The 24,995-nt window shown below is 36.1% G+C and overlaps 1 protein-coding gene across 3 annotated transcripts in view; it reads right to left on the bottom strand.

Annotated features, from left to right (window-relative positions):
* Positions 1 to 24,995, bottom strand: part of CHN1 (chimerin 1) — a 126,487-nt gene that overhangs the window by 39,987 nt on the left and 61,505 nt on the right. For all 3 annotated transcript variants that reach the window (XM_087819757.1, XM_087819758.1, XM_016206579.2), the window contains one exon: positions 17,137 to 17,425. In XM_087819757.1, the coding sequence (XP_087675883.1) occupies positions 17,137 to 17,425 (289 nt within the window). The remainder of the gene's footprint in view (positions 1 to 17,136; positions 17,426 to 24,995) is intronic.

Genomic DNA, 24,995 nt, shown 5'->3' with positions numbered 1-24,995 from the left:
TTTTTCCTGAGTATTTCTGATCCAGGGCCTTTATTATAGGTCACCCTGAGTATTTCAGCTGTAGTAACTAAAATTCAAACGAAGCATACAAGTATTAGTGGTAGTCACCCAGAAAATTCATGGTTGGGTAAAAGTGAACATTTGTTATTGAGAGGCAAAGTCTACGGTAGGCTCTGCAGAATCACACTGTTCCTCCTGAACACTTTTTGTACCTTATCAAGAAATACTGGATTAACTACAACTTGGGCAGTTACCCAGGGTAGTAAGGAGGTAAGAGAACAGCTCAGGTAAAAAAAAAAAGCTCAGCTACCCTCAAATGGGGGGGTTTGGTCACCATTATGCCTTCAATAACTGCAACTACATTTCTGCACTGATTTTGCTGAAGAGCTCTCAAGTCATAAGTGCTCACTCTAAAATTCAGAACCAATATTAATGTTCTGATGTTCCAGACAAATGCATACCACTCATCCATATATATGTGTTAGAGAGTTATAGCACCTATTAATTACGGTTGTCATTTATTGATTATTAAGTCCTTATGGCCCAGGAACCCAGTTAAACACTTTACATAGACAGTCCCATTAAATCCACACAAAAATGCCTAGGAGGCATATATTTTATCATTTTATAGTTGAAAGAACCGAGGCCTCCAGTTCCCCAAGCTGCACAGCTAGCAGGCGGTGGGTAGGAGTTGGGCTCTTCAACACTATGCTGTATCCACCTAAATGAGGACACTGGATGAAGTCTGAGGGTAGTTGTTTTCTTCTCTCTGATCTATTCAAGGTAGTTTCTCTAGTTATTTTCTTTTCCATTTTGAGGAGTAGCAATAGACTGTAAGACAGAGCAAGCAATGAGTAACAGTGGATGGTAAGAAAAGTGACAGTAACTGAGACCTGTAGATCTCTAGTTTAGCAGACAGTACATGCAGTAGACCATGCAGTCCTCTAAGCTCCATGCAAACACCCCCTCTCCATGAAGCCTTTGATGACTTGCACCAATCAGAGGTGACACTGCTATACAGCATGGTTTACATCAAGATAATGACGTTAAAAAAATAACTGCATCTGGGCATTTTCTAAAATAAACTTTTCATAATATGTCTACAGTATTTTATTTCATGAAATTTCTTTTAGTACAAAGAATCCTAATGAAATTAAGAGAAAACATTAATAACCTCTAACTTGAATGCTCTCCTTCACATGAGATAATTAGATTCATATATATACCGTGTCCCATATGGAACTCGACATCTGAAGAGCAATTTGAGGCATCTGGACCAGGCCCACAAATAATCAGAACATTAGAAAAGAAGACACAGGAAGGCAGGCTGCAATCAACTTCCTGTGAGGAGGAAGAGAAGATGAAAGGCGAACTCAGTGACATTAATACAGACAGGGATCCACCCCGCTGTTCTCCTCCACAAAGGGTAGGTTAATGGGAGATCACTTCAAAAGCAACTGAAGATCTTAAGTTGATAAAGTGAAATGTTATTTAAGGCTATCTGGCCAGCTTAGGCTAGTATTTCACTACCCTTTCTTGGGAACACCAAAATGTCCCCAAGAGCAACCCACAGTGAACAGGGTATGCAGGGGCCCGGGGTAGCTCCCTAAGCTCCCCACAATATACATATACATAAAAATGTTTAATACAAAATGTGTTCAATCAATTACTGAGTAAAACTGATGCTCTAGGAAGATGTGTCATCTTTATCTTTAGGTTCAGCATATCCTTGCTGGGGAGCAGGAAATGCATAATCTAGATTCCACAGAGCAGGCTTGGGTGACCTTGAGGGAGACCTTCCAGCCCTTCCAGCAGTAGGCCTGATTCTATCACATACTGCACAGCCAGAAATAATCTGTGAGGTAACTGCCTTAATAATACTGTTCTACCCCCACTTCACCAGAACCTTACTATATTCTTCTTCCCATTTGGTTAAAAAAATTACAGGCCCAGCACTTACACTGCCCCCAAATCAGTAGCACTTGTGTAGAATTTTAGATTCTACAAAGCTCTTTGTCACTATATCACCCCATTCCTGCTTTTCAGAATAAAGATTCAGCGATGCTATGGCATTTGCTCAGAGGAAGTTAAATAGTTAAGGAAAGAAGCCATGATGGAAACCTGGCCCCCTGACTGCACACCCTATCCTCTATCCACTCCTCTGTGCTTCCCTCGACTTGGCATATGATCACTCAACATGTGGCAAGACTGACTCCTGCCTTACGTAAGAACGAGGGCCACAAAGACCCATGTCCATCAGTCAGCAGAAACATTTACAGCTGACAATGACCACCCCCCAATTCAGTTCTAAGCATGACAAATGGTTTACAGTATACAGAGAAGTCAGCCTTAGTAATTAATTTCTGGCATTTTCAAAAGCCTTTTTCATGATTTTGATGGTGGTGGGTAAAGTAATACGTTGGCTCATGCTTAGATACATGCAGATCCTTTGTCAACCGACTACCAGGGCTTTAAGGAGAACTACTGAGCTGTGTGCCTTTTTTGTTTTTGTGCTGGTTTTTCCTGTTCCTTAAATAAAAACAAATCAACAAAACTACCCTCCAAACCAAGGAATTGAGAGAGTAGTCTCTTGAGCAACTAATTAGGCTGTCTTTAGAAACAGGTAATTAAGCTTTCCATTAAAATTAAAATTCACCAAACAGACATACATAATTTACAAGGTGAAAAGCCACTCCAATCTCATGAGTAAACAATTAACTAAGTCTTATATTTATAACAGAGATTCCAGAATGGCGAATGCGGGAGTAATTACATAATTAAGATATATTTTATCTTTAAAGTAATATAGTACAAAAAAATAAGGATTTGGGGTTCTAAAAATGTGGCATGAGAAAGTATAAATACTCACAAATTCACTAAAAGAAAATAAAGCCCTGCTGGCGTGGCTCAATGGTTAAACATCAACCTATGAACTAAGAGGTCACAGTTTGATTCCCGATCAGGACCCATGCCCAGATTGTGGGCTTGATCCCCAGTAGGGGGCGTGCAGGAGTCAGCTGATCAATGACTCTCTCATCACTGATGTTTCTCTCTCTCCTTCTCCCTTCCTCTCTCTGAAGTCAATAAAAACATATTTTTTGAAAAAAAGAAAATACAGAAATCGTTAAAGTATATACATATGCTCCTTGACTTACAATGGGGTTATGTCCTGATAAACCCATCATAAATTGAAAATATTATAAACTGAAATGCATTTAGTATATGTAACCTACCGAACATCATAGCTTGCCTAGTCTACCTTAAATGTGCTCGGAATACTTAAGTTAGCCTACGGTTGGGCAAAATAATACAACACAAAGCCTATTTTATAAGAAAGTGTTGACTATCTCATGTAATTTATTGAACACTGTACTGAAAGTGAAAATCAGAGTGGTTGAATGGGTATCACTTTTGTACCATCATAAGGTGAAAAACTGGTTAAGTAAAATCATAGTAAGTTGGGGACCATCTGTAAATACAATACAAGGCTCTCCTAAATAGTCTTCATTCAATAAATATTTTATTCAGTATCTACCATGTTCTAGGCATTAGTGAAATTGTGGCAAATAGAGAACAGTACCCTATGCTATTTTCACAAGGACCAGATATTAAACACATATATATTTAATGATTAATTATATTTGAGATAAGTATTAGATGGGTAATGGATTTTTTTCAATCCTATTATAACCCCAATAGTCACATTTTCTAACAAAGGTTAAATTTATTCATGAAATCTATTTCCATGCCTCCTTCCAAGCGCTTCCTCCTCTCGTGGTCCTTCTGAGACTGTAACAGGTGACTCCTACACATCTCTCCACCCCAGATCTCTCTCTCCTTCCAGTATGGAGGTGTCTTCAGAAGCCTTCAAAATGCCCAAAGCACAGGGTAGTGTGCTGAAAAAATGCAGACGGGGAACTGCTGTTTATAAACCATCCTCCTTAATCTGCTTAACCACCCTTTCCATAAAGAGCTAAAACAATTTAAAAAATTTTAACTGAAGCTGTATTATCTACAGTTAAGTGGTTAAAAGACTATCTGTAAAAGAGTACCACCTCCACTTACTAGTTATGGGGTCTTAGAAAAAGTCTCAGTTTGTTCACCTGTAAATTGGAATGATGATGGTACCTACCTGAAAGGGTGGCTGGGAGGAAGAGATAACACACACAGAATGCACGAAGTGTCTATAAAGCATATAGTTTCAATACCTAGCATGCACAGACACTGCTGTCATTATTAGCATATCAGCCTTATCGCCTAACACAAAGCAGATGCTAAGTCTTGAAAGGACAAGCATCCCAGTCCATAGCACATTTGTAAGCCTCACTGAATTCTCCACACATAGATAAGTGCCCTTCTGAATGAGTCCAGCCTCCTGCCCTAAAAATACTATCAGCATAGATTTAATGCCAAGAAAATGGCCATTTTCTTATAGTGACCATTCTTTAAAGTATCTTATAGATCAGTTTTTTAAAATGTAATGGTTGGCCAGTGGTGCAAGGAAGAAGTGCATTTTAAATACTGTTTCCTCATTTGATAGCCAAATGTATGCAACTATGAACTGAAACATGTTAGAGAGAAAATCTGTGACAACATAGGTATCTTAGCAACATATTTGACTAAAGGATGAAACTGAATTGAAAACATTTGTTCTGTTAAGAAAACAGGTGCCACCTGAAAGATAAAGGATGCTGGGCTTTATAAACTGCAGTTTTCAATTCTAAAGATTGTTGAATCACTGTGGTTTAAATTAATGCCCAGGACCAAAACAACCACTACTGGAGGAATAGTGCAAAGTGCCATGAAAACTTATAGATGAATAAAAACCTGTAATGATGAGTTGCAAGAAAATGTTAGAAGGAAAGGGGATTTGGGCAGAATCTACCATTAGTAAACCTAATTTCAAGTTTGATGTTTTTTCTTCCTAAGAACTCCAACCCATAACTTGCTATAAAATTGCAAGATAAAACTATTTTCAAATGCATGTCTTAATAAGGAAGACATTAAAATAAGAAGTTTGATGTTAAAAAAATAACTTGCCTAAAATATCTCCTCCTGCAAGATCAGCTGTAGATTTTTTTAACTGGATGCTTTCATTATGTGTTTCTCTGTTAGAAATATCAAACTAAGACATCAGTTAAATAATGTTTTTTTGTTGTTTCCATTTTTAGAAGAAGCCAGTCTTTGATACACAAAATCTAGAACTTAAAGCATTATTTTATACCAATGGTGCTGATTTTAATAAACGATAGCCTACTAAATTAGCTAATGTGGGTCACGCATTTCAACAGTTTTCCCCCTAACTCTGTCACCTCTGTTCTTTTCTGCTGTAGATTATGTTAAATTTAGAGTTTTACACCTCCACATCTGAGAAACTCTCCAAAAGAGAAAGAGCCTCATACCAAATGATGTAATAGGTTTCTGGGTTGCTTTTAGGGATGGTTTTCTTGAGGAAAAATATTGAGTTGCTAGATGACCTAGCTGCTTTTTACCATGGAATATCATTTTTTTACTTGGAAGAACGACTAACATAAATTTTGGTTACTCAGACTTGGCATTTTCTAAAAAATGAAAAAAGTGAGCCTACCATCTTACAAAAAACAACTGACAGTCAATGATAAAATTCAAACTTTCAAGTGAAAATAAGAATTTTGGATATTTGTATCTGCCACACTGAACTTGAAAGGTTCCCACTACTAAAATGACTTTTCTGATGAGATCAAATTATATTAAAAATGTAATATTGTGATATCCTATAAGGGAATGTGTCAATGTTTAAAAACCTATATAACTCAGTGAACCAATATTTTCCAAATGACCAGTGCATGATGTTACAGACCATGCATAGTTGAAAGATTCATTCAGAGTTCAAAACAGACCAGAGGATTTTAGTGTAACAGAATTAAGAACTGCTAATTGATAGGGTTTCAGATTCTACATTGCAAGTAACCTTTAGAAAACTACCACTTATCTAGTTTTGGTGTGATATCAAAGAGAAATATCCACAATTATCTGAAAATGCTATTGAAATAGTCCTCTCTTTTCCAAATGCATATTTGTATGAGGTCAAATTTTCTTCACATACTTCAACCAAATTAACATATCACCACAGATCAAAGGCAAAAGCATTTATGAGAACTGTTTTAGCAGTAAGACATACTTAAAGAGATTTACAGAAATGTAAAAAATGCCACTCTTCTAACCGAATTTGTTTCATAAAATATTATCTTAATAATAATATTATATTAACATGTAATGGGTTTATTCTTTTAAAAAATGAATTAATATTTTAAAGAATCTGTTTTAATTTCTAATATAGTATATATCAATAAATATAACCCACATAAATAAAATCTCTTTGAGGTCTTCAACAATATTTAAAGTGTCAGTTAAGGGCTTCTGAGTCTACAAAGTTTGAGAATCACTGATCTAACCCATTAGTTGTAACATTTACTGTGCCACAGGACTCCCCCTCCCCCGTGTGTGTATTTGTCTTTCTATATACACACACACGTATATAGAAAGACAAATATATTAATATATGTCTGGCCTCATGTTGATTTTACTGAATGGAAATTTCTGCAGGTGTCTCTACTGTATATAAAGCTTCACTGGTGAGAACACTGATCCAATTTGGCTCTTCAATCAAAAATTACTTTTGACTACATATTTTAGAACTTCACAAAAGTTTATTTACATTGTTACTTTTTTCATTTTCTTCACTATTTTATTTCTCAAAAGTAGTATCAGTAGTATCTTTCTTCTTTTATTGCTATAAATGCAAATCTTTATTCATGTTATTGGCTTCCCTGCTTCTGAGAGATATCAGGGAAAATGACAAACTGTTAAACTATTAAAACACTGAAAGGGTTTTGTTGTTTGCTTCATTTCTCTTTTTTTGCTTCTAAATGATAAGAAACTCACTACAATAAGTTTTACTTATAGTCTCTACAGTATTGATTTGAAAAACACTTCAAGTGCCTTAAAAAAAATCTTGTTTATTTAGGAGGTGACTGTCAATTCAGAGGTCTTTTGTCAGTTTAAAGAGCTAAGTAAGCTTCAGCTTTGACAGTGAAATGCTAATAAGCACTTAGACTGAACGGATGGAAACCTGAAGATGTCAGCCTGAATTTAAGTCAACTGCTGAAAGTGTAAAAGTGTGCTGACTTATCTTAAATATAATACATGTGACATGCTTTATTATATTATAAATCTTAGTTACCATTATTCTAATACATAGATGAATTATGTTAATTATTCAACTGGGTTCAATTATAAACACTTTAAAGAAATTTATCCAGATCTCACTCTAAGTATACTGCTATTTAAATTCGCATGTTGAATTAAATTACTGACAGCTCTGCACAGTTATATAATTTACACTATCGTGTAATTACAAATCCTTTCTCATTTTTGTTGTTTTATTGTGAAAGGAACAAACCATTTGAATTTGAACATTTCTGTGGTACTTAAAGGTAAAGAAGGGAGGGTTGCACTTAACACAGTAGCCATTAGAGAATGAAGTTACAGCATCACGAAAAATTTTGTGTTTCTTTTTTTAATATTAAAAAATCCAATCATCATAGGTTTTCTAATTCTGTAAAGTGGAACCTTTTTATGCTTTTAGCATTTAATAAGACTTTATTTAAACAACTGAACAGAAGAGCTGCAGTTCTAGGGTGACAGCCCCCATCTGAGCCATGCTGCAACTTCCTTAGGACAAGTTCCAGAATGTTCTGACATCTCCCTTTGGAGTAATCTAATTACTCAAAATACAGTGATCCATTTAGGCTACATACTAACACAGTCTACTGTTTAGTTTTTACAATGACACCAAGGGGCATTTGGTAATAGGGTCTGGCTGTCCTCTGATTTCATTTTTAAAAATAAAGGTGCACTATTAAAACACCCCCCAAGAATCCCTTGATAACTCACCATAAACCTATCACCTCCAAAGATACCCGTATTATAATACCTATCCTCAAAAGTATGCTATAAAGAGTAAAGCAGGTAATGTGGTAAAGTACCTAGTATATTTTCTGACATATGGAGGCCTAATAATTGTTAGTTATTTTTGTTATTATTCTTAGTTTTATAACCTTGAGCAATGTACCCTGGGAAGCTAGAAGAGACCTTCAATTTTCTGAGGCCAAAGAAAATTATGTGACTGGCTCAAAGACACAATCCTAGTCAGAGCAGAGCCAAGCCTATACTTAAATCTGCATGTTCTCAGCCTGTTCTACCTCTTAGAAGAGTACGTTCTCAGAGTACAGAATCTTACCTCTGAAAACCTCTTGAGGGTTAACAAAGACAACTTATGGGTAGTGACTCGTGACAGCCAGAAGGGACCTGAATGTCATCTATGAAAGCTGAGTCCTTCATTTCACAGCCTAGGTCCAGCAAGGTTAATGGCATGTTAACAATGATATCAAGTCACAAGACAAGGATCCAGAACTGTTCCAAGAAGATGCCCAATGAAAAAACTAGTTGTTTTAGGGGAGGGAGGGGTGTGGGAATGGTTGGCTAAACAGGAGATCATGAGTTAATAAGAGCTCCTTTTGAAGTGCTCCTATTTGAGGAGTCAAGTGGATCTTTGTGGAAAACACATCTCAAAAAAATAAGGAATTAAGAGAGAAAAGGAATAGCATAGAAAGCATTTGAACCAGATGCTGTGGACTGCTCCAAAGCTATGACCAAACACTAGCATATAGGACTACAGACAGAATTCCCTTTGAGTCTTAACACAAGATCGAATGTTAAAGATCCAATGCTATTTAAGTATTGTCATAGAGAGAGAAAATATTCAATTTAAAAGTTAAGAATATTTTTATATGAAACTAAAAGTGAAATATTAAAAACACTTGTTTATAATCCAATATCACTATGAATTTAAACCATATATATGTATATAAAATGAAACAAAATCAACCCCTTCGCAGTAACTATGGATGCTGCTTCTAAATAAAAGCATCTGCTACACACAGAGAACATAGTCAATAACATTGGAATAACTATGTATGGAAATATCAGGGGGAACACTTTGTGAAGTATATGATTGTCTAACCACCATGCTGTACACCCGAAATACAAAATAATATTTAATGCTAACTGTAATTGAAAAATAAAATTTAAAAAAGCATCTGTCATATTCATTAATTAAGCAAAGGCATGGGGGGCCTTTATCTACAAGAAACAAAGGGTATTCACTATTCACATTGAAATAATTGGTAATTACAATGTTATGTCCAAATGATACCAAATAGTTCTGTTTTAAATAATGGTTTCAGCTAAGTGCCCCTGTGCACCCTGCAGATGGAAATTATGGAAATCCTTTACCCTCAAAAAGCTTCATTAATTCAGAACTGAGTAATTCTAAAGGGTACACAAGCTTGGCTATGATTACATATTAAGCTAATGTATAACTTTCTCTATTCAACAAATTCAGAAATGTTTCTCTCATGTAAAAGCTTTGTAGATTTTAAAGATATAGATTATTCCAAGAAAAACAACTGTATATGCTTTTAATTTATCCCTGAAGTTAATGAACTTATAAACTTAAATTTTTGGTTATCCTTATTGCTAAAGAAATATTGATTTTTACAGCATTAACTATCCTGGAAACAAATCTTTTACTTGAAGGGGAAAAAGCCATTTTGCAAGAATAAACAAAATTTTGAATTTAGAAAGTCTATTAAAATGACTCGAGTAATCTGAACTAAGCAAAAAAAAAAAGTTTTAACTTAATGTTTTTTTAAAAATACTACTTAGGGAAGCTGTATAATAATGACATGAGCAGCAGGCAGGAGAGCACTGATTACCGGTCATTAAGAATAAGACTGCACTACAAAATGAGCTTCTCTAGGTATACTCCTGTTTTTTCATCATTGAAAATAATAAGGAAAATTTTTAAGTTTCTTTTTAATATTCTGGGTATATTTAGCTTGATAAGAAGATCCATGGTTGTCTTGTCCAGTACTGGACACAGTAGCCCGAATCAGTTACTCCCTAAATATTTATAGAATAAACAAATAAATAATATTGGCTAAATAGCTGCTGTATACAAACACAATGTATTATACAGCTATTTAAAATAAAGCAGAAATATATTTATTCACATGGAAAGATTTTTTTATAACCTAATAGTAAAGCAAATTATAAAGTAGTTTATATAGAAGAAATGTGTTCCCTCTTTCTCTCTCTCTCTCTCTCTGGAAGGATAAACAACAGAGTATGATTGGTTATGTTATCCATCAAAAGTGAGATTTATGTGATTTTTTATCTTCTTACTGTTTTTCACTGCTTTATTATTTTTGTAAGCAGTGAACATGAATTACTTGTACAGTAAAGATATGAAAGTTTAAAATAATCTATATACAGGAAGACTAGAAAGAAACCAATCCAGCAAAAAGTTAACATATATAGGGTTTCCCAAAAAATGTATATATACACTTTGAATAATTATAAAGGCAGTGTTTATTAAAATACATTTCATTTTCAAAATTGAGCTATCAGCTGTTAAAGTGTATATACATTTTTGGGGGACACCCTGTAGTTGTCTTTGGATGGTGGGCCTATGACTAATTCCCTCTCTTCTTTTTTTTTACTTCATATTTTAAAAATTATTTATGAAGAACATGTATTTCTTTAAGATTAGGAAAAAACTTTCTTGAATTCATTAATTAAACACATCAACACATGATTCATTTTTTACCTGTAAGAGCAGTGTTAGGTAACGTGACGGGACTTGTTCACAAATATCACTTATCTATATTGGCCTAACGTGGGCATCTAGATAGTGTAGATAAAGCATTTCTACAATTCTCTACCACTTGCACAGTCTGGTACTCTCTTCTCTGCACCACTACTTCCAGTCATCCCAGCCTCAAGGAATTTGGCCAACGAACTATGCAGAGCTCCAAAAGCGGGTCATATGAAGAGAGTTTTGAGCCTGAGGCGTGCTTGCTTAGAGAGCAGTTCCAGATCACTAGAGGGCCTACTCTAGTCAAGGTGCACTGAAGTAATTAGTAATTAATTACTAAATTACTAAAATTAATATGCAAATGAGTTAATCTAGTTTTAAGAAATTAGGAGGAAGTCAAGGTTCTGCCTGTATTAACATTTCCCTCATTCACTCACATTCCAAAAGGTTTTATGAGGGAGAAAGGAGAAAAGTTATAACCATTTCTCTAGGAATTGTATACAACCCCTGGTCCACCCGTGGGAGCTTGTGACACAGAGAATGGCATTCTTCACCTGGAACTGGGGAAAGGGGAACTCTAGTCTACAGGACTCGAGTGGGTTGCATCTGCACACTTTCAAGGGAGAGAAATCTAAATGGCTTATTGAGCTCAATGAGGCGGAAAAGAAATTCTTTAGCGGTGTTCCATAGGGAATTCTGGAATCCTGCCACAGCCACAAGGAAAGCCTTTTCCCACCTGAACAGACTACGAAGGGGAAGCAAAATAGTAGTTTTTCTCATTGTGATACTTGGTACCGTGTGGTACAGTTCACACTCAGAGAACAGGGACACTAATTTCCCATCAGCTGTGACCATGATTAACACCTGCTGTGGAACCTATTCTATGCCGAGAGGAATGGCCCAGGGACAGCCAGTGATTAGAGGAGAGCTGGCCCGGTCTCGCTTGCTGAGTGCTCCTGGCTCAGGTCCAAGACCCCAGCAGAGCAGAAAAGCTCCTCCCCATCCTTAAGAATCCTCTCGCACCGTGTACCAAACTCACTGAGGTCGTTACTGAGGATTAAATAGTGTGCAGGCCATAAGGACAGGACTGAAATCTTCAACAAGTCACAGTGCCTTGCAATCACTGCTGCACACCAATAATTCCTTTGTTGCTCATTGTTCCCTAAAAAAATATGACCTGAGAAATTCTACATCTAAAATCAGAAAAGGAAAGTATTTCAAGATAATAAGGCGATGTTTTTATAATACATAAAAAGATAAAAGATAAAGGTAAGATAGCACATAAATGTGGGAAACTAAAACATTAAATAGGATGTCACCTGTCACATCAACACTTAAAAAAAATCTCCAGTTGGGTAAACCCTTTCCTTCTTTTGCCTTTATATCATCACACTTTATTTTCTGAAGTCTTTAATGAGCTGTCTATATAAACAAATTCGTCTTATTACTCAGAACTCATACTGGAACTTAAGAGCACAACAGAAAAAACACACATAGACCAATATATATTTATAACTGACCGTGTAGCCTTTTTTTTTTTAAAACTCTACTTGATTTCTTAAGAAGGGTGCTTACAGAGGACAAACCCACTATTAGAAGTTCTGTATGGAAGGTGTAGTCTTTCTGGTAAATTATTAAATTGGCTTTTTAATGCAAATAATTGCCCCTGGGCATATGTGGCAGTTCTCTAAGTGCCTGTTCACTCTGACCAATTAAATTTGACTATAGGACAAAGAGATGATGTTGGCAAGGCTGGTCTAGGAACGAGAGCAGAGCAGTTTGGGGAGGAGCACGGAGGGACAGGAGAGGCTCCGCAGGCTGGGAAGTCAAACACAGTTTTCCGCAGCCTGCTTCATGCCACCCACTCCTCTGTTATTGTTACTTTTATAATGGGTAAGTTTAAGTATGTGCTTCTTGCCGATTTCTACACAAGATTATATAGATACAGAAAATGTGCTACTTATTTTTTCAGCAAAGTAAAAACGTTTAGCAGATCTGCTTCGTGAGAGAGAGACAATCAGCAGACCAAACTGCCTGTGCTCCTTCCGCTGTTTCAGGGGACGGAGACTCCTGGCACTTACGGAGGGACTGAAAGAATTCCAGCAGTATGGCAGTTTTTGATGGGGCCCCAGTTACACTTCAACTTCAAATTTCACTAAGCTTTTCAACACATATGCAATCTGGTGATCCCTAAAGATGTCTTTAAAAAATGGGATTTAAATGTAAAAGAAATTCCTTAAAAATATATTAATATGACAATATGCCGAGTACTGCATTCATTTCAAACTTCCAGGGAAAGAAAAAAATACACACACAGGCACATACAGGTTATTTCGTTTGGTGAAGCTCCATAAAACCAACCAATTGGTTTTCTACACCCTTGCAATCACAGGTCATCCTCACATGAAAGAGAGGTTTTGTGCTGGGACAACTACATCCAGAAGTAAAGAGGTTCTGGCTAGATTCAGAGATCTGACCCACAGTATAATTTCTGAAATGCAAATTTTATATCTTTTATTTGACAGTTTATATTGTTAACAGTTGTATGAGACATTTTTAAAGCATGATTTTGTAAAATTATCATAAAAACTATTGCATTCAGCCATTGGTCCAGTATCTGTTGAACCAAACATATTATATTCATTACTTGGAAGAAAAACTGTTTAAATACAGTTCTAAAAGTAACTAATAAAAGCTAGGCTCTTGGCCAGCCTGTGCTGCTAAAGTTAAACTATTTTAGAAGCACAGGAGTCTGATTTTTCAACATGCTACAACTTTAAGATTAAATGTCTCTCAACATTTTTTGATTTTTTTAACGTTTCTAATTGGCATTTCAAGCAGAGGAAGCAACTTAAATTGCAAATGAGAAAATGACATAGACATCACTTGGGGGGAAAAATTTCCCCCTCACAATAGGCCCCAGGTTTCCTAGGGACAACTACAAATCTTCAGGGTTCACTTCCTGCGGCAAAAAAACCTTTATGGCATAAAACCATCTTGCCAACCTTCCACAAAAGCTCAGATGCCCAATTACATCTAAAGACTGAAAATATATATATATATATATATATATAAGGAATTCTCATCCTTCAATTTTAGAACAAGGAAAGACCCTAAGAGATCATCTGGTTAAAAATTTCCCAAAGTGGGTTTCAGGAAACATTACTTTTCTAAAATGTTCTGAATGGAGGCAAACGACTCAGGAAGCCCAGGAGCACTCCTGGAGAGTCATAGTGCATCTTAGGTTATTAACAAAGCCAAGAAGCCTACAGAAAAGAAATAGGTTTTTTTAAAAACAGAGATTTAATTTTGTTGAACCTATTTGAGCACAGAACTCCTTTTTCCCCCAGTAAGTATTTAATAAAATCCTGTAAAACTAATATATATATATTTAATTTATCTTTATTGTTGAAAGTATTACAGATATCCCCTTTTTTCCCCATTGATCCCCTCCACCCTGCATCCCCCCACCTCCAGGCCTTCCCCATACCAATGTCTGTGTCCATGGGTTATGCATATAAACATGTAAGTTCTTTGATTAATCTCTTCCCATCCACTCCCCCACCCCCAACTTCCCTCTGACATCCCTCAGCCTGTTCCATGCTTCTATGTCTCTGGATCTATTTTGTTTATCAGTTTATTTTGTTTATTATAGTCCACATATCAGTGAGATCATATGGTACCTGTCTTTCTCTGACTGGCTTATTTCACTTAGCAAAATACTCTCCAGTTCCATACCAGTCAGAAAGAACTTATGCACCCCTATGTTCATAGCATCGCAATTTACAATAGCTAAGATCTGGAAACAGCCAAAGTGCTCATCAGTAGATGAGTGGATAAAAAAGCTGTGGGACATTCACACCATGCAATACTATGCAGCTGCAAAAAAATTAATATTTTATAGAAAACCTCTTGTCTTATATATGAGGAAACTGAAGTCCAGACAGGCTAGGAGATTATCCCAAGGTCATAGAGTTAATAGGTGGATAAGCTAAAAACATTTCTCCTTTCAGTACCACACTTCAGTGTTCTTTCTAGTCCTGTGTCATCTCTCTCCTACACCACTTGCAGTCCTTGAGGTATCATACACTATAACAGCAACGCTGGAGATCATCTAGTCCAAAGTCCTCCTATGAAAAGTGGAGAAATACTGTCTCACAGAAGTAAAGCACTGTACCCAAATTGACACACTAGTTCAATTCCTAGAACTAGAACCCAGCTCTTAATTCCAATACCAGTGTCCTTTCTGCCATGGCATACTAACTCCTGCAAAACAATTCTTTTTACCTCTAAGGAAAAGGAGTGATGAACAGGAAGAGCTTCAGCTATTTAGGACCCAGTAAAATATTTATTAAGCTATACTTGAGTCAATAGGTATTTTAAATCAGTTAAACATGATTGTCTTTACTTACAAATGTCATCCACTGTGACAGGGAATCAATGTTTCAAGCTGTTCAACAGGTCATCATCCCTGTCCTGTTGGATGACACCTGTAAATAAAATAAATCTATTTTTGAGTAAGTAGATTTTAAGTCAACTAGACTTAAGATGCATGCAGTTTAAAGCAAAGAGTAATTTTTAAAATGATTCTTAATTACGTACTGCTGGATAGAGATATTTTCCAGTGCCAACTGTTTCACTCTATGTAGCTATCACTGGCCATCAGCATGAGAAAATCCAGGTTATATGACATGTAATATTGCCAGAATGCATTGGGAATCATGGATTCTAGAGCTAAAAGGGTCCTCTAGGCATTATCTACCTCAGGCTCTTGCCTCTTGTGAATATTATTTTTACTTTGTAGGAGGGATCACCCAGGTCCCAGGAAGTTAATGTTATATAGCTAAGTGTCTTTAGCTTAAGTTTCTTGTTGAGGAAAAGTATATAGAGAACACATCTGCGAAGGTTATCATTAGGCTGATCAACTTTGAAAGACTCACATGTACATATTTTTAAATATCTCACAAATGTTGACTTAGAATATTCAAGCACATCTGCATAAGATGTAATTATCAGTTTTAGATATTTAAATATAAGCATTATTGAAAAATGTCATGAATGGAAAAAACCCAAAGTGAGAAAATGGGAACTAGAGAGTGAAAAGAACATTAAATACAGCATGCACTTAGGATTCTAAATTCTGGTTACTTCCAAAAAAGATTTATGGTTCCGAACAAATGAGTATATGAAAAGCCATTTTCTACAAATTTTCTATAGTCTATAATTTAAGATGTTGCTTTCTCTGTAGCCACAAAATGCTACTCTAAGTAAGACCTGCCAGAAACTAAAATTTGGACTGAACAATGAACATTTAAAATTTCCATTCTGTACCTGAATACTCCAAGATAACTGGAGTATTTTAGGAGTATGCTGCCTTGAGGTGATATAGTTGTTACAACAACATTATCACCAAATTCATATTGAGTGCTTACTATGTGCCTAGCATTGAGTGATTGTTTTACACATACTATCTTATTCTATCAGTCCTTACAACTTGATAATTATTACAATTTTACGTATAAGCACATCAAAGCACAGAAAACTTAAGTAACTTGCTAAGGTTCCCTCAGCTGGGAAAATGGAAAGATCTGTGCACAAATCTATTTTGTGACAGAATCCAAGCTCAAACCACTACACACTACTGCATTTCTTTAATATAGCAACTGAAGATTCTAAAAAATATAATAAATTAACATGATTCCAATAAGAATACATAAAATTCCACCAACTAAATCCCACTCAATAGAAAACATCAGGAAATTCACTCTTTTTCTTGGGGTGGAGGGGAGAGCAGGGACATTTTCAAAGTAAAATAATCTTAGTGCAAGGAATTAAAAGCTCTGATGTTAACCTTAAGTATGTTATAATTAAAAATGACAAATGAAAACTTAAATTCTCTTATAATTAATAAAAGCAAATCTTCCTGATTAAATTACTTCCTAATAGTCCACAATGAAATACATCCTCCTGATTATCAAAATAGTGTGTTATTGATAAACTGAATTTAATAATATTTTTAAAAATACGAACATATATCACATTTTATAAATATCAGAGCTATTCCTATGGGGAATTATCTTTAAAGGAAACAAAAAATAACCAACCTCTTACGTAATATAGCAAGCTTTTCTTCGCCATAAATTATGCTTCTGAACTGAACCCCTTAACTTTTTTACCAGGGAGTTTTCCCAACATATTTTTAAAACTGTGAAAATGGTAAAACAGGAAATAATCAGGAACACAAAAATACACCTGACATATTTTAACTAAGTAAGAATTAGATATATGCAAAGCTCAGGACCACTGACACTAGACATTAAGGAAAACACGTATTCTTTTCAAAGCGCTGTGGAGAAGTCAGTCTCTGCTGGCAATCATGACTTTCTTATAAGGACCCCAAAGAGAAGAAGATACAGTGTGGTTTCATGGTAGCTTACCCTTTTTTCTGATACCCCATCCTGGCCTGTAGAATCTTTATCATCATGTGTCTCTTTCAGGACTGGCATATGTTTTTGGTATGCTGGCTCTCTGTTTAAGGTTGTGTATCCTATGTGCTCATATATTGGGTTTATCGTCATCTTGGCAATGTATTCTGCTGCCTTGGTTTCAATATAGAGAGTAATCAATCCATCAGTCACCAGATCGTGGATGGACTCAAAGCGCTTCTCCCCAACAAAGTGCTTTCCATCGTAGTAGAGCCTGAAGTTTCTGGTTTGACTTCCAAATCTGCCTCAATGAAATGGGAAAGATGTTTTTAGGAAAAGTAAGCAAGTGAATTCTTTCTGAAAGAAAAAACAACAACCATTGGTCTGTGTGTCTTTGTTTGTTAAATAAACTGTGGCTAATCTCTATGAATCATCTAGAATATAGAAAATTAAACTTTTGAACACAAAGAGTGAACTTGCAACAACTAGGGATAGCACGTCTGCCCTAGAAGGAAAAACTTGTTCTTATTTATCTTTTAAGCCACTGCATTATGCCTATAGGGAAAAAAGAGGGGAAATAAACCTACTATCCTATTAGAACACACTTTATATTCAATTGGCCAACTCTGCAATATATGAAATTTCTATATTAACATGTTCTCTTCAAGTTGATCAATAAAAATATTCAATGCACTTTAGACACCAGCATTACTGTCTTCTAACGGGAAAGCTCCATTTAGAGCTCACCTGAGCGTGACGTCAGCCTTCATTTAAAGTAGAACTGATTCCAGAACCTATGTCAAACAGTGGGGCAGGATGGCAAGAGGAACATACTTTAGCTATTTCTAGCCAAAGGTCAATGACTCGCTCCTCCATTTTACACAGTCATTTTTCTGTGTTTGCTTGTTGAGTCTGGGCATGAAACATCTGCAATATATATGGCAAATAAGTCATAAACTACTGGACTCTTGAAATTCCATTCTCACTTTTGAGTTATGTTTTAATGACATACTTTAAAATCTGGAAGAGAATGGTTTAGTTTTATGATAATTTCAGTCTTTTGCTTCCTGCAGCAAACCTCAGAAATGGATCCAAGTTGGCACAACTAACACCAGTGTCCTTGCAAGACAATGGCAAGAACGTGCACTGACTTTAATAAAAGCTGACGCCAAAAGGCACCAAGGACTAGCATTGTGGTCTCTGAAATGTAGCCTTGACTGTACATAATTAAAAAGGAAAAAAATCATAAAGAATATATTTAATTTCACTGTTAAAAATACACAGAACAGAGGCAAACTAAAATACTAAAATAATACCCTGTTTAATACTAAAATAAAGTATTTAAATAGAACCTTGAACTTATGCAAAACAGTCCTCTAGTATAGATTTTATTCCTGAAGGAAAGGCGTCAGAAACTTAAGATTTTACTTTTAATGTGTCCTTTAAAAAGTTAAAGCATCATGTTTTATAATGTCCTGAGGTATTAGACACATACCTAATGTAGTTCAAATTAGAATTTAATAATTATTTAATCTAAAACCCAACATTCTATCCATGCTGGTCATTTCTCTAAAATAAAATTTATTCACTTTTTGGTTCTTTAGAAGCAATTAAATTTGATTCACACGCAAGTGTATGATCCACATAATTCCACTTTCCCATTCTCCATTTTCCTCTAATGTTAAAGATGTGTTTCTCCCAAGTAAATTGTCATTATAATGTAAGTCTAAAAAATTAGAAGGTAAAATTTCTACTCCAAAGTTAAATATAAAAGTTTTTTTCAGTTTAATATGCTGCTTTATTATTTCCTCTTTGCATTATCTGTTATCGAGAAATCAACATAGAAAGCCATTTGATAGTTTTTATAAGTTCTTACAACAATAAATATAACATTGTTTAACATGAAGTCCCTCCATATTTCAGATGGATTCAGGGGCATTTCAATGAGGGATTATGCTATTTTACTTCTGCAGGGACTTATGTTTTTACAATTTCCACAATGGGCATAGCACTTATAGGCTATCCAATCAATGGCGGTCGGCACTTATCACTCAACTGTCTTCTGAAATCTGAGAGGTATGGGAGCATAGGGCAGAAGGGAAACGGGCTCTGAACTGGCCTCACCTGGGCTGGGATGGTTAGGCTGAAAGAGTAGAAGTCTGGGTTAGACTTCCTGGTGCTTAACAATGGGGCTATTTCTAATCTGTCCAAGGAGAGGGTTTCCTGTCTACCTCTAGATTATTGGGTGAAAGAGACTAAGTTTCACTTTTTCTCACAGTGACTTCAAGAGACCCTACGCACGATTCCCAATTCCTCCTCAGCTCTCGGGCCAATCAAACTTCCAGTCTAAAGGGAGCTGATGAGATAACTAAAATAACTTACAATATAGGTTGATTAAAACTTAACATCAAAGGATAACAATATGAATTTCCATTTTGGAATTATAATTTTTTAAGGAAAAATTGTATTACTTTTACCAAAGGAACTGTACCCTTTCTTTGCCTACTCTGTACTGTCCTCTCTTCTGCTCTGGAAGTTACATAAAGAACAGCGTAACAGGACAGACCCACAGGGATTTCTCTCCTTCCCTGATGTGAAAGGCATGAAAGAAAAATCTCTGAGCGAGGTGGTAAATGGGTATGTCTATTCTACAAAGAGGAGCCATAAAAGGGAGATATAAAATCTAAAGGCAAAGAAAGAATCCTTTCTTACAAAAGTTTACCACTCACAGACTGTCATTTATTCAACAAACAGTTAATAAGACACCACGAACGATGTTAAATATTAGATAGTACATAATAAAGTTCCTATTTCCTTGATAATCTCAATGGGAAATAGAAAAACATAAAAGCGAGTCAATACAAAGACAAGAAGAAATGCTGAATTTTAAAAAGTTCATCTTTGATTTCTAAAAAGTGATTTTAAAAGTGTATAACTTTGTGCTTATATAGAAAAGTTATATTTCTATACAGTGATTCATAAAACCAAGTGAACCCAGTATCTCCCTCACTGTGAAAACCAAGAAACTCACTGCTTAGTAAGATCTCAGCATGCAACCCCCGCGGCTTACATAAGATCTCAGAGCTGCTGCATATGTCCAAATATAAAAGCCCCCTTGCAGTCTTGAAATAGGGTTTGGCCAGAGGCAGGCAAGTCCTGGGTTCAATGGAAAACCCTGGGCTTTGGCATCAGACAGGTTAATTTTAAATCCTGAACCTGCCACTTCTTAGCTGGGTGACTTTGGGGAAATCATTCTTCAGATTCCACATCTTGAAAATAGGAGTAGTATCACTCTACCCCACATGGTTGTGAGGACTGCACTGAATATTTAAGTCAAAGCTAAGTATCTAGTAGGTTCAATGAGTGGTGGTTCTTTCTCCTCTGTTAGCTTAGCCACTGCAGACAGGGACAGAAAGAGTTAGCAAACAATAAAGTAAAGGAGAAAAGACACTCAGTAAATACGTATTGAGGGGGTTCAATAAATAACTGGTAACACTGGTTGTCCAGGAACACCTCTGCACCGAGTAATTTTACAGTAAGAAACAGGCAAGGAAGAGCTCTGTGAGCTTTCCTTCCGGGGGCCCCGAGTAAGGGCTACTTCGTTGAACAGAGTGGACTACAACAGAGCGCAAAGGCGGCAGGAGAGAAGCACGCAGGGCTGACCACTGTGCCCGGGGAGTTAGGTCTCTGAATTTAAAGGACAAAGGTCAGTAAATATACCGAAAGGGAGACGTGTTATATGGTCTAGTGATGACTGCTGATTCTAAACTGCAGACTACTGATCTGTACAAACTGTTAAAGCTAAACCATTTTCTCCACTTTTATAAGAAAAATTTCATCTGCCTCTGCCCTTTCTTTTAAATAGCTGTTTATTCTTTGGTGAACATGTTTGACACTGTACAGGCCCAACTCTCACCCAGACAGAGTTCAACAGTATGAGCCACAGTTAACAAACAGAATAGAGAGACCGTGATAGTCTGCTTTGAACTGCTGCTGCTGCACATAATTACCACTTTCTAGAAAGAATGTCTTTTCTCCAGCGTTCCAGGTTTTGGTTTTCATGTTTTAAAAAAATGTTTAATGCTGTGCCCAGCTGCATTCAGATGAATTTCAAAATACATAATTCTAACATCAGCTTTAAAAAGTGAACAAAGCCCTTAATACCATTCTTTCTATTTTTTAGCAAGTAAATCATACTCACAAGAAATTTGTTCTAGGGGTACAAAGTGATGAAATATGTATAAAAAATAGCCTTTGAGATTATACTTTACTTTTTTTAAAAGCAAGAATTAGTTCTGATTTGGGCGAAAGTATTTGGAAGTATCTCTTCAAAGGAAAGCTCCAAGCTAACAGATGTTTTCTGTTAACAAACAAAATAAAACATATACAACACACTTGTCTAAGTTAACAATAAAATGTTAGAACTATTTCCAGAAACCAACATACAATTATTTATAATATATATTTGTGTATTGTTTATCAGAGTCAAAGAAGCTAATCTAATGGTGAAATACAAGTATCTCATAAATTCATTTAATCATAAACATACCCTTAGAAGAAAGGTTAAAACTGAGAAAAGAATATGATGAGGCATTCACTTAAACACCAGAAAATGAATTTGGATGGACTAGGGAGGGTTAAGGAGAGAACACAGCTAAATATAATTTTAAAATATTTTCTACATCTAAAACTGTTACTAGGATACATTTGTCTATATTGCTATATAATTTTGGATGGTAAAGTGGGCAAAAGTATTACAATATGTGAACTCATGACGGATAGTTCCTGGGTAGGATAAATCATCTCAGGAAAGAAACAAACCCATGTGCCTAACTAAACCTCCAAAGCAGCACCAGGTGGCTCTGGAACTGGAAATGATACAGGATTAGCTGAAGGTCTATTTAAGAAACAGTTAGAGCCCAGCCGGCATGGCTCAGTGGTTGAGCATCGACCTATGAACCAGGAGGTCACCGTTAGTTCAATCCCCAGTGGGGGGTGCAGGAAGCAGCCGATCAATGGCTCTTTCTCATCACTGATGTTTCTCTCTCTCTCTCTCTCTCCCCACCAACCTCTCTGAAATCAATAAAATAAAAAAAAGGCATCAGCAGTTAGATATTTCCCCCACCCTCCCCAATCCTGTCCCCAATGCAACCCCTTCCCCACTCTGATGGAAGACTTAAGTTCTGTTTTCTACATAGGATAAAATAAGGAGAGCTGAACTGAGGAACACCGGAAAGAGTTGAAGGCAGAGGTATAATCCTAAAAATTAAGTGGAAGTTTTAAATGCTGAAGACTGAGACCTCCATCTCTCTTCCCCACCAAGTTCTCAGAAGGTTTGTATTTTTCCTGATAAGAGAGTGAAAGATTCTTCTCTGGGAAATCTGATCAGCCCAACTGAAAAGGCTTGAGAATAGAGACATTACATGATACTTGGCAGGCTTCTCTCAAGCTCTCAGAACTACTGGTGAGCTTTTTAGTGCCAAATGAATTTAAATATGAGCCATAAGCCAAGGACGACTTGACATCCAAGAAACATCTCCCTCATGAAGGACACAGAGAATGAAAGCAAGCTAAAGGAAACAAACCATGCAAGGAGATGAAAAATCTTAAAAGGATAAATAAAAAATAAACTTGAGAAAATACTGAAGAGAAAAAAAACAAAAGGATGAAAAATGAGAAAAAAATAAGATAATTAATCCAGGAAGTCCAATATCTAAATCAGGGGTGGGGAACATCTGGCCTGCAGGCTGTATATGGCCCACGAAATCATTTGGTTTGGCCCTGCCAAGACAACTGCAGGCGCAACTCAAAATTCAATAAATGTAGGAGCTTTTTTCACAGCTAATCTTTAACTTGATAATTTTGTATGGCCTATGACTGATGTTATAAATATCCAAATAGCCCTTGGCAGAAAAAAGGTTCCCTACTCCTAATCTAAATAATAGGAGTTCTGGAAAGAAAGAACAGAGAAAATAGAAGGGGAAGAAACCAAAGAGATAATTCAAGAAAACTTACCATAACTGAAGAACACTAGCTTACACAATAAACAAAAATATGCCCACATCAAGAGGGTAAACATAAATCAGTAGTCCAGTAAATGCAAATCAAATCCTCAGAATGGCAACATTTAACAAGTCTGACAATACCAAGCAGTAGCAAGAATATCTAATATAATCAACACCTGGCATATTGCTTAACAAAGGTTTTATATTATTTAGTAACCCAAAAAGCCTGGGTGATAGGCCAGTGATTATGTGCACTAGGACAAAACACACACACACAGTAAGCAGCAATGTTCAAAATGCCCAAAGCTAGAAACCACATAAATTCCCAGTTAAAAAAAACACCTGTGGTATACATACTGTGTTCGTTATTTTTATATGTCAACTTGGAGTGTGTTTTCAGATGAGATTAACATTCCAATCAGTGAACTCTGGGTAAAGCAGATGCTCTCCCTAATTGGGTGGATCTCATCCAGTCAGTCGAAGGCTATTTCTAAATAGAACAAAAAGACTGACTTCACTGAGCAAGAAGGAATTATCCAGCAGACCACCTTTGGATTTTATATGCACCATTGGCTCCCCTGGGTCTCAAGTCTGCCAGCTCACTACACTATAGATTTGGACTTGCCAGTCTCCACAGTCATGTGACCCAATTCCTTATAATAAATCCCTTTCCAGATGTGTGTGTGTATGCATATACATATATACTCACACATATACATACAAACATATACACACACACATCCTATTGGTTCTGTTTCTCTAGAGAACCCTAATACAACGAAATACTATACAGCCAGGAAAAGATACATTCAACAACATGGATGAATTTTTAAAATGTTGAGGAAAAAAGAACAAGTCACAAAAGTATATATACAATGTAGTTCAAATATATAAAGCCTAAAGGCAGCAAAATTCAACTGCATTAGAAGAATGTATATATGTGTAGTAAGACTATAAAGAAAACATTTAAAAGATAACTACAAAGTGAGTAGAGTGGTTAAATATAATATGGAAGGTAGAGATAGTGATAAGGGAAACATGGGGAATTTCTAACTACTATTATATTTTGATGTAGTAGGGATTATATACATTTACATATATTTAAATGTAATACATTTAAAAAATATGTATGTTTTACTTTACAATAACTTTGTTTAAAAAGAAAAAAGAATGTACAATCCAAAGGACAGTCAACAATCTTGGTCTGTAAGAAAAGCAATAGGAAACAGAATCCCTACAAGTGTGTTACACTATAAAACTTAAGAATATAAATTTGTTTTTAAAAGAAGAATATAAATTTAGTAATGTCTGTTGGAAATTCAGGCCCCTGGGTCCCACCCCAGACCTTCAGGTTCACAATCTGCCTTGCTAACAAGATCCCGAGGTGATTTCTATGTGGTTTAAAGTTTGAGAAATAGCATCTAATCTGATCCCCTCACATTATAGATTCAGTAAAATAGATAGGCTAAACAAAAGAAAATAAAAACCCCCAATCCATCGTTTAAAGTAAATTGGTGGTGGTTCTCCACTGGTAAGGACTGCTTTATGGTCTCTCCCTGGAAGCCTCCCAGCCCATCCTGAGTTCATGCGCACCGTTCTCCCAGGCATCCCTCAGCACTGCCAATTCAACAGGTCCCCAGCCAGACTTACCAACCCTCTCGGCTCTCCTTCCCCTCAGGAAACCATTCCTTTACCACCACCCACACACTCATCCATGCTGAACTTTCACAATTATCTGAGTCTTCAATCTCCCTTTACATTTAAACTTTTATTTACTGATTGATCTTTCTGACTCTGCAAACTCCACCCGTCCTGCCTACTTACGTTGGCGTATATTCCAACAGAGAGCCTATGACATCTATGAAA

This window comes from Miniopterus natalensis, chromosome 8, assembly GCF_054644295.1.
Source record: "Miniopterus natalensis isolate mMinNat1 chromosome 8, mMinNat1.hap1, whole genome shotgun sequence".
NCBI lineage: Eukaryota > Metazoa > Chordata > Mammalia > Chiroptera > Miniopteridae > Miniopterus > Miniopterus natalensis.
This window is presented reverse-complemented; position numbering and strand designations above follow the sequence as displayed.